An 11,249-nucleotide genomic window follows, 5' to 3' on the forward strand; every position below is an offset into this window, starting at 1 on the left:
TTTAAGAGCTCTTTCCCCTGTTGTCTCCTATTTTTCTCTTTCAAAGAGATTGGTGTTGGAAAGCTGTAGCTCCCAGTCTGATCACCAGCGACTTTGGGAACCAGAGCATTTAGAAAGTCTTTACTCATACAAGTCAGTGTTGGGTAAGAGGAAGCAGTAATTTCACTGAGCAAGTAATGGGATGAGGCAATGCTTCCAGCAGAATGGGATGCTAAACACTATAAAATGGATTGAAAATTAATATAGCATAAAATCTGCATGTTATAAAGTATACACATCCCTCACTGTCCTATGGTGGATGTGATTATTCAAGAGGATGGTTCAGCTTCCTTTTGAAGGAGGCAGCCCAGATCCACCAGGCAGTTAGTGAGCAGTGATGCTGCCCGATGGCAGAAGCCCTAGCTGTGGAGCAGACTGACCTTAGCGGACAGACTTGCAGCTGTGCAGGTCTCAAACTGCTTAAGGAAGAAGAGAGATAGTAAGAATGTACTGTTACAGGAGTCAGGTTTTAACCTTCCTAAAATTGAGATTTTGTTCTGCAACAGCAGAAGCAAGGGAGTAGACGACTTAACAGTCTTAGAGCCACATGGACACTGCTGGGTTCACACATGGTTTGGGAATCCCATCGGACAGGACAGCCATGGTACCAGCACCTCTCCTGACACCTGCACCAGCCTGTCAGGCACTGGTATCACAGACCCCCAGAAATACAGGAGAGGCAAGCTGCACTGTGCTGAATACCTCTATGAACATCTTCAGCTCACAACTTGGACAAGTGCACTCTGCGCTGGGTTAAAAACTGGCTGGACGACCAAGTCCAGAGAGTGCTGGTGAATGGAGTCAAATCCAGTCGGTGGCCAGTCACGAGTGGTGTTCCCCAGGGCTCAGTGTTGGGGCTGGTCCTGTTCAATATCTTCACTGATGATCTGGATGAGGGGATTGAGTGCACCCTCTGTAAGTTTGCAGACGACACCAAGCTGGGTGGAAGTGTCGACCTGCTGGAGGGCAGGAAGGCCTTACAAAGGAACCTGGACAGGCTGGATCATTGGGCCAGGGCCAACAGTATAAGATTCAACAAGGCCAAGTGCCGGGTCCTGCACTTGGGTCTCAACAACCCCATGCAACGCTACAGGCTTGGGGAGGGGTGGCTGGAGAGATGCCTGGAGGAAAAGGACCTGGGGGCATTGGTTGACAGCCGGCTGAACATGAGCCAGCAGTGTGCTCAGGTGGCCAAGAAGGCCAATGGCATCTTGGCTTGTATCAGGAATAGTGTGGCCAGCAGGAGCAGGGAGGTGATCGTGCCCCTGTACTCGGCGCTGGTGAGGCCACACCTTGAGTACCATGTGCAGTTTTGGGCCCCTCACTACAAGAGGGACATTGAGGTGCTGGAGCGTGTCCAGAGAAGGGCAACAAAGTTGGTGAAGGGTCTGGAGAACAAGTCTTATGAGGAGCAGCTGAGGGAACCGGGGTTGTTTAGCCTGGAGGAGGCTGAGGGGAGACCTTATTGCTCTCTACAACTACCTAAAAGGAGGTTGTAGCAAGGCAGGGGTCAGTCTCTTCTCCCTAGTAACAAGCGATAGGACGAGAGGAAATGGCCTCAAGCTGCACCAGGGGAAGTTTAGGTTGGACATTAGGAAAAACTTCTTCACCAAAAGGGTTGTCAAACATTGGAACAGGCTGCCCAGGGAGGTGGTGGAGTCTCCATCCCTGGAGGTATTTAGAAGAAGGGTAGACATGGTGCTTGAGGATATGGTTTAGTGGCAGACTTGGCAGTGATAGGTTAGCGGCTGGACTCAATCTTAAGGGTCTTTTCCAACCTTAATGATTCTATGATTCAGCACATTTCACTTGCTTTGAGGTAAGGTAACCAACTCATTCAGCACTGTCTTAACAAACACTCCCCATGCCCCTTTTCTACCCAGAGGGTTTGGTTTTGTTTTTTTAAAAAAGTTTATTCAGACCTGCTCACCTAAATGCTTTCATAAGCTGACCATTTAAAGCAGAAGCAAATACTTATTCTACAGTTTCAGCCCATTACATTTTCACATATGTTCTGACACACTGAAAAGAGTAATCTGATTTTACTTAAAGCTGAAATAACTTTCTATAACCAGACCCGTGGAACACAGCAGTTTTAATGCCACCTAGTCAGAGCTAGCCATTTTAGTATAAAAAAAATCCCAACACACAAATTTAACAGAACAAAAGAGAAGAGGCTTGCTTTGTTTTTTTAAAGAAAACAAAAGATTTTACTCAAACACTTATTGGTCCAGAACTGCTGACGCAAAGTTTTTACATTTTTTTTAAAGAACAACTTGCACAATGCTAAATACAATAAATCCATACTGAACAAGTTCTATACATACACAGAGCAGGTTGTAAAAATTCGTAAGACTAACAAATACTCCTGAAGAGAGATTATTTAGCAGATCAAACTGCTGCAATATCAAAGCAGTCCTTTAATAAGCACCTGCACCACTCAGATAAACCACATTTCTGAACAGAGGTTAATTCAAAACTTTGTTTTAAAAACAAAACATGGCATAGTATTTGGATTCTTACACCCATTCAATTGCAAATTCATCTGAATTGGCTGAAAACCTGAGAAGTCCAGCACTAGACCTGATTAAATATCGGTTGTCTTAATAGACAAATTTTAACTATACCTTTTTTAGATGAAAAAGGCTGCATAAAGGAAAAAAAACAGAATTACATTCTAGTTTTTGGACGCACTTGCTATTATGAGTTAAGCGCTTTAAAATTTAATTTAGTCACTTAAAAATGAGTGATATTCTCATCTGTAATTAAGTTCTCATGTATAAGAGGTTGGTCCTTACAAGTAACTCCACAAGACAAGGCCCAACTCTCAGCCACATACATTCCACCTAATTCTTCTCTAAAGCCATTTATCTCTTTTGGAACTTTTAAACACAAATTCTTTTTTGTGCTTTGCACAGACAATTAAGCATTTCAAACCTACTCAACTTGCACACAACAAATATATAGCAGGAGGATCACCTGATTTGCCCTTTTCTGAGCCACTGGATCAACTTTTTTGTTGGCAGGTTGTCTTTAGCCTGTAGTGCAAGATTCCACTGGACACAAGTTTCTCATGCCCCTGAGCAACTGCTGTTAGGTCATGCCACTGGACTGGCTCAAATTCAGGACTTTATTTCACAACTTCCATAGAAAGTAACTGATTTCCTTCAATGATTGTCATCAAAGAGTGACTTGTTTAACAGTAAAGCCTTATATAGAAAAATGTTAATTTAGTGGAAGACTTTGGTAGGAAAAGGGTGTACAGCTAAACATTACTATAAACAAATTTCTATTAAAAATTAAACATTAAAATGAAGTTTTAAGAAGAATCAAAAAATAGACTCCTCCAGATTTTCTCATGAGTTTGCAGACACCCAAGCAGCTCAAAGCCTCAAAAGTGCAAACAACAAAAAAGCAAAACATGTAACAGCAGCCACTTTAGTTTTCCTTTAAACACTGAGATTCTTTGTATTTATATAAAATACACCTCCTATTCCTCCTCCAGCACCAGACTCATCTGCAAGTCATTGATCTGTTCTGGTTACCCAGGTGCTCCTTGAAACTGTTGCTGCCTTTGTTCCAAAGCCTGTTGACTTAAGAGTTGCTGTTGTTTCTGGAGAAACTGCACTACCTCTGGACTTCTGAGTAGGGACTGTAAGAAAAAGAAAGCAGACTTTTCTTTAAAGAACTCACATAGAAATTTAATCACTATGGTAACTATTTAATATATTATAATATTTTTCCACTAAATCAATTTGTGTATTACCCATTGCTATGGTTTAACCCTGGAAGGCAACTAAGTATCACACAGCCTCTTGCTCATTCCACCCTGCAGTGGGATGAAGCACTGTTCAGCAATAACTAAAATACTGCTATATTATCAACACTGTTTTCATCACAAACCCCAAAACACAGCTCCATACAAGCTACTGTGAATAAAATTAATTGTATTTAATTACAATTAATAAATGGAACGAGCAGCTGTGTGGTGCTCAGTTGCTGACTGGGGCTAAACCACAACACCCAGACAAAAGCAGCACCGCCATACAAATGAGAGCTGAATTAAATGCTGAAGAATTACAAAACTTGCTCACAAAACACAGCTAGAAACTGTTTCAAGATATCAGCAGGTAACCAGAATCAGCACTAATACACCTCCTGAAAACAGATTCAGCATGTAAATAACATGCAGTATTGCAAAAACCATAAAGATAACACACAGGAGTGATCTACTGACATATTGAAAACAAACACTTTTCAATTATGCTTCAGTTTTAAGCTAATATCTGCATTTCCTACTGCAGAGAGCTCAAAAATACTATAATAAATCAATAAAATACTGTAATTCTACAACAAAGTTTGTGTGCCTGTCAGAGTTCAGAGTTCAAGCATCAAGAAAATGCTTTTAGTCGTATAGTTTTGTTTTCAGCAGTACTGCAAGGAACAGGGAACTGGAGTCTAACGATCCTTATGGGTCCCTTCCAACTCAAAATACTGTATGATTCTATGTTGACTGAGATGGAGCAATTTCCCAACATTTCAAAACAGCAGCACAGCCACAGGAATGAGTTAAAAAACCCCTCTGCCTTCAGTTAAAAGACAAAAGTATCTAAAACTATTTACATCCGGCTCCTGGCCTGAACAGCTGTGATACAACTCTGGCTGTTCACTCTCATTCCTACATGGTGGCAGCTCAAGAGTTTATAAGGTCAAATGGCAGATCAGGTTGGGAATGGATCCTTCCAGAAATTAACACAGGAAAAATGTTATTTTTCAGCTGAATTAATTCCCTAGACTGCTTGCTCATTATGTATGGTCACTTCACTGACGCAACAAAAGAGGTACTGCAACCCTGTAATCCAGATTTACATTCAAAAGGACCAGCAGCTTCCAGGGCAGGGTCTAGAACTTATGCTATGAGGGGCAATTCTGCAACAATTATATGCAGAATGGTTTAATTATAACTCACACCTGCAGCAGCACTGAACAGGTAAGTGCATCAGCCACTGAAAGCAGATGCTAACAACAAACTGTCTCACTGAACAGATGCACAGCCACCTCTTCCTTACTGTATGTTAGCTTTATCAAGTCACTTCACTGCACAGGGTAGCTCTGCAGTCAGTAGTTCTTTATCTACAGCCAGTTTATAACATTAAGGTGCTTCAGGCTCTCCATCCATAGCCTGCTGCTTCTCAGCCCCTTGCCTCTGCTTTCTACACCTTTATCCGGTGCAAGTTGCACATCCAGGCACACAAGGGCACCACAAAAGCCTCTCCTCACAGAGGTCAGTCAAACGCAAGAAACTTACGAGCAAGCACAAAGGACTTGGCACTTCTAAGCAAACAACCTGCAGGCAGCTACCAGCTACATGCAGTAACCTTCACGAGCAGGAACGCAACAGCTACGAGATATCTTTCTGGGTCACTGCATGTCCCTCAGGCCTTCTGTTGTGTAGTTACACACAAAACAAAGAAGAAAGTCCAGAAGAAATGCTGCTGAACTACAGAATCTGAGTCAGCAGAGAGAGAAAAGCAAGGACCAGATCAAGGAGAATCTGAATCTCACTTTGCCAGAATACTGCAAGGAAACCTCAATTCTTGAAGAGCCTTCCCATAACTCTGCAAAAGCTCTTAACATCTATTTAAAGAGCTTCTGACAGCTATATTTCTAGAAGAAATAACGCTTCATTAACAAGATACCTTTCAAATTTAACCAAAAGCCTCATGAATAGAAACAGCCAGGAAAAGGGACAACAATTCAGTAAATGGGGCATGAAGAACAACAGACAATGTGAAAAATAAACTCCATAGTTGTCCTCACTTTGGCTGGGATAGTACTAATTTTCTTCACAGCAGCTAGTACGGGGCTATGTTTTGGATGTGTGCTGAAAACAGTGTTGATAATGAGGAGATGTTTTAGTTGTTGCTAAGCAGTGCTTACACTAGTCAAGGACATTTTCAGCTCCCCATGCTTTGCCAGGTGCACAAGAAGCTGGGCGGGGACACAGCTGGGACAGCTGACCCCAACTGACCAAAGGGATATTCCATACCATATGATGCCATGCTCAGTATATAAAGCTGGGGGAAGAAGGAGGAAGGGTGGGGTATATCTGGAGTGATGGTGATTGTTTTCCTAAGTAACCGTTAGGTGTGGTGGAGCCCTGCTGTCCTGGAGATGGCTGAACACCTGCCTGTGATGGGAAGTAGTGAATTAACTCCTCATTTTGCTTTGCTTGTGCACACAGCTTTTGCTTTACTTATTAAACTGTCTTTATCTCAACCCACGAGTTTCCTCACTTTTACTCTTATGATTCTCTCTCTCATCCCACTGGGAGGGAGTGAGCAAGCAGCTGTGTGGGGTTAAACAACAACAACAGTTCATTAAATTTTTCTTGTAAAAACTGAAGAGCTACAGATACCTCTGAGTTTTAGACATAATCAATAAATAGGTGCTATTACTGAGAAAGAAATTAAGAAAATAAACCTATATAGCTGTATACTTAAGACTGTTATGATGTTTCTTTAAAGATGTTTCAAATTTCTGAACAAGGATTACCGCACTCTAATGAGTATTGTTAAATTGCTTTGCATAGCTAGCAGAGGGAACAGGCAAACAGTCCTATTAGCTTTTGTTGTAAGAAGATTGTAACAAGAATTAACATTGACAGTAATGAAGAAGCCCAAGGAACAGTAAATACCAAATTATTTCCCTTCATTGGGCTTAATTCTTTAAATACACTTACAGGAACAACAAAAGCATTTCAAAACTTACAACACATGCTATCCATGCAATCTACAAACATTACAAGTCATACTGTTTGCTTACACAGTTTGCTTTATCAACAAATATATACAAAATTTTAAGTGTGATATGATAGGCTTACCACTTTCAATACACACTAGTTATCAAAGCTTACATCAGACCTAAAGTCCATGCATTGTTCTATCTAAAGCCTTACAGAAAACTTGGTTTAACAACTTAAAAACATCTCAGTTATACTATAAGCACTATTTACCCTAAAGAAATGACGCCTATTTAGTACTACCAAAATACTCAGCTTCATTTAACACAGCAGCGATCATTAGATTTAGTCATCCTCATATTCTTCACACACAGGATGAGACATCTGCTCTGCAGCGTATTTCTAGTTTGCAAACATGCACATGTAGTGTATGATCATTAAACTGATTTCCATCTTTCACGAGGGTGAGTTAGACATTGTTACAATGCCTTTATTTGAATTCAAAAGCTCTAAGAAAACAAAACTTACCAGCCTCTTTTTATTCAATACTTGTTCTAAAAGCGTAGGTCTTGCTGGGCGATCTCCAATGGATCCTGTTCTCTGTTTTGTAGCAGAAACTGAACCTTCAACACTATCCTGCACACAAAAGAAAATTAAATAAAAAAATAGAGAAGTGAGGCTATAAGCTCTGGCATAATGACACATTTACTTTTAACCACAGAAAGTCCCGAGAGTAAAAAATGTTTGCCTCGTTAATCTGCAGAGGAAAATAAAGGCACAAGAATGGAAACATATCAAGAACTGGCCTCTTTTTTCTACATTATTTTTACTACTTCATCACAGTGAAGCAACACAGCTGAGTTAGTCTTCTAAACTGCAAAACTAACCAGGTTACTATGGCTAGTTAATGGCTTGAATGTATTTGCATTTCTTAAAAATTAAGTAATTCACAACAGTTCCATCTCCAGCTTGTGGAAGTGAATGATATTTAACATTTGCAATTGGGTAGGCATGACAATAATACTTTTAATAGCAAAACAAAACATACTTCAGAATACTGTTATGAACTTGTCAAAGCCACAGGCAAGAGACAGTGAAATCAACATGTTGTTTTCATTGTAAGTTTATTCTGTTCCTTGTACAGTCACATGAATCAGACCGTCTTCTAAACAATGTTGCTCTACAATGTGCTGTAGAGAAAAATATTAATTGTTTGGAGAATTTCAACCAATGTTGAATGCTATTTGTATTAAATTAAAAACTTACTGGCACTCCTATTTACCTGGAAGAGTTCAAGCAAAAACAATGACAACAACAAAGTATCCCGGTATCTTTCACTTCAATCCTGTCCACAGAAGTGAAAAGTGAAACTTCTGTCAGGAATCTAACTCTGACCCCACAAGATGACACTATCTGGTGGGGCCCTCAGACACCACTGCAAAAAAGTACTCTAAGTTTAGCACTAAATATCGAGCTTTCTTCTGCCTTAATTTAATAATATTCAAAGCAACCTGCACTTGCAGAAACTGAGAGAAGTAAAAGCCAGGTCTCTTCCAACATGCAATAATCACTATTTCATGTCACACATCAAAGTCTTAACCCATGCTACATGAAATGCAGCAATTTTACCCTTCTCCCACACTGCCCCTTTTCTGAACTAGCACAAGTATTTGTGTACACACATCATGAACAGAGCACAACGCATTATTAGGAAAGGAAGAGAAAAGTGGGGAAATCATGCCATATATAAATCTAGAATTTACCCACATCCTGAACACTGTATGCAGTTTCTGTTCTCTCACCTAAAAGAGAAGTAGCTACTAGAAGCAGAGGAGGTGCACAGAGCAGCAACAAGAATGATAAAAGTACACAACTTTTCACTTGGAAACAAGCATGCTATGCCTTTTCACTGCAGGTAGGAAACAACTTAGAAGCAAGCCTACCAAGTAAGTGTCACAAACTGAACAGGAATTAGTCCTTCACTATGTCTTCTAATGTAAACACTAACTGGCAAATTAAGTTAACAGCAGACAGGTTCAAAAAAAAAAAATCATTCAAACCAGGCAGCAGACTTAAAGAAACTATCAGAATGTAATGGATGCTGAGCATCTACAAGGATTTAACAAAAATCAAAAAAAAGTACTCGGAACAGAAATCACTTAGAGTTACAAAATACAACAGAAAACCCACACCTGTCTCAGAAAGTCCTTTGAGATGAAAGAGAAAAAAGCTGAAAGAATATTCCCTAACAGCATCACGTACGCTTGCCTTTTTCTCATGCATCTGTTTCATTGTAGCTTTAACAGCTAGACAAAAAAAAAAAAAAGATTATTTTGGTGTGACACCCAGTATGGTTGCTATTACATATATCTGAAAGAGAAAAAGGAAAGTTTTTTTATGCTTAGTTTGCAGTTAGATCAGTTCCCTGTCACACAACTCCAGAGGCAGCTGTGCTGACAAAAACCGGTTCCTTTTAGCAGGAGTGCCAAGTAAGATTTTTTTTCTTCCAGCAACCACTATTTTATACTTGCCCCTTCAGGCACAAACTAGCCAGCACCTTCAAAAGACAAACCTCTTTCTACCTCATCTAAACACAAGACCTTAGAAGCTAACTCAGTACAAGCGACCATCAGAAACTATATTATCCTGCTAAGTCACAAACAGTAGGGAAAAAACTATCTAAGAAGTTGAACGTTGGCATCAGTTCTCCCACTGACAATACTTCCCCATCTAAACAATACGCATAAGCGTATTGACTTACTGTCATGACCATGAATTAGTGGTCTAAAATATTTAACTACTAATTAACCTAGAAAAGACAACTGATTTTTATAGACAGTATAATCTGATACCCAACAGCCTTTATTACTTTAAACCCCCACATTTCAGTGCCAACTATGGAAGAAGAGGCATCTCTTAGATCTCTAGTTTCATCTTTCCTCCTTTGAGATAAACACACGCTGCGCAACGAAGCATTTTTACCAACATATATTTTTTTCCTGGAATCTTCTGGTATAGTTGTAAGTTGCTAGAATTTATACCAAAGAAAAATGAGGCGGGCTTTGCTCTTGCACCAGAGAAAGAGCGAACGCCAGGACTGTCCTTCGCTGCCGGTACCGGAGATTTCTCCCCTCTCCTCTGGCCAGAAAGGTCCCATTCCGCCTGACAGAAACCGATTTTCCACGGGAAGCCCCTGCCCCCAGGGGGCCCGGGCTGCCCACCCACCTCGCCCCTCGGTGCCTCACCTCGGCCCGCTGGCCGCCCCCCGCGGCGGCCGCCCCGCCGCCCCCCAGGGCCTGGTCGCTTTTTTTGCGTTTGTATTTGTCCTTGTAAATCTTGTTGCGGTGGCGCTTGCACATCCAGGGCTTGCGCTGCTTCACCACCTGCGTGGTGGTCTCGCTGCAGCCCTGGTAGGTGCAGCTCTTGCAGCCGCCGCCCGCCGCCGCTTCGCCGCTCGAAGCAGCCACCGCCGCCGCCGCCTCCTCCTCCTCCAGCTCCTCCGGACTGGCCGTGCTCTCGCCGCCCGCCACCTCGGCCTCCTCCCCCCCCGCCTCGGCCTCGCCGTCGCCGGGGCCCCCCAGCTCGTAGAATAACATGAGGCCGCCGCTCCCGGTGGGCGGTAGCGGCGGGTCGGCGCCCGGCAGCGGCAACACGCACCCCCCCGCCGCCGCCGCCGCCGCCGCCGCCTCCTCGCCGCCGCACGGCTGCATGACGAGCAGCGCCAACTGCGGCGGCGAGGAAGAGGAGGAGGAGGAGGAGGCGGAGGAGGGAGCGGCGGCGGGACTGGCCCGCAGGGCGCCGGTAAAGGTACTCGCCGAGCCTGCGGCACCCGCCGCCTCAGCCCGCGGAACCCGCCGCCTCAGCCCGCGGCCCCTCCCCCCCGCGCACCGCGCAGGCGCCGCCACGCCGCGCTCACCGCGCATGTGCCCACCGGCCGCGCACGCGCCCCGGCGGCCGGCCGCAGGGGCCATCTTACCGGCGGCAACGCGGGGCGAGAGCGCATGCGCTGAGCATGCCCAGGTGCGAGGAGCGGGGGGCGGGGCCGTGTGCCTGGTGGCGCTGAGGGGAAGGGTAAGGGGGGAAGGGGAAGGGGAAGGGGGGAAGGGGAAGGGGGGAAGGGGAAGGGGAAGGGGGGAAGGGGGAGGGTCCCTTTAATGGCGGCGCCTCCTCCCGGGAAGTCTCCGGGACTTTGCCTTGAGGTTACGACAGTGCCACTGTCACCGGAATCGGGAATATAACTTTTTAACGCCAATGTAGTAGTAAGAAGCAGACATTATTACGGTGCCGGATGCGTGGGGGATAATTCCTCCTAGCATGCATGCTGCAAGTCACAACAGACAAAGCTTATATTGCTTAGTTATATAGATTAGATTTCCAGGAATAGTTATACATACCCATTCACAGTGTGTTGCAAGACGTGTAGGTTTCAACTGGTGTTCTGAGTTTTATCTAGGTGTAGATGTCCTTA

At 43.5% G+C, this 11,249-nt stretch overlaps 1 protein-coding gene across 1 annotated transcript; it reads right to left on the minus strand.

The window, feature by feature from the left end:
* Positions 1-2,225: 2,225 nt before the first annotated feature.
* RFXAP (regulatory factor X associated protein) lies at positions 2,226-10,752 on the minus strand. Its single transcript, XM_064448620.1, has 3 exons — positions 10,027-10,752; positions 7,310-7,417; positions 2,226-3,691 (listed from the first exon to the last, which is right to left on the minus strand). The coding sequence occupies exons 1-3, from the start codon at positions 10,750-10,752 to the stop codon at positions 3,581-3,583; spliced, it is 945 nt and encodes a 314-aa protein (XP_064304690.1). The 3' UTR covers positions 2,226-3,580.
* Between the last annotated feature and the right edge of the window lie 497 nt (positions 10,753-11,249).

The sequence above is a fragment of the Phalacrocorax carbo genome, chromosome 1 (assembly GCF_963921805.1).
Source record: "Phalacrocorax carbo chromosome 1, bPhaCar2.1, whole genome shotgun sequence".
Classification (NCBI taxonomy): Eukaryota; Metazoa; Chordata; class Aves; order Suliformes; family Phalacrocoracidae; genus Phalacrocorax; species Phalacrocorax carbo.

What these genes read in the sequence shown, in the direction of transcription:
- RFXAP (XM_064448620.1), bottom strand. Translation starts at nt 10,752, where the DNA reads ATGGCCCCTGCGGCCGGCCGCCGGGGCGCGTGCGCGGCCGGTGGGCAC. An exon ending in GGGGCGGCCAGCGGGCCGAG is followed by an intron (nt 7,418 to 10,026) that starts GTGAGGCACCGA and finishes TTTTGTGTGCAG; the next exon opens with GATAGTGTTGAAGGTTCAGT. An exon ending in TATTGAATAAAAAGAGGCTG is followed by an intron (nt 3,692 to 7,309) that starts GTAAGTTTTGTT and finishes TTTTTCTTACAG; the next exon opens with TCCCTACTCAGAAGTCCAGA.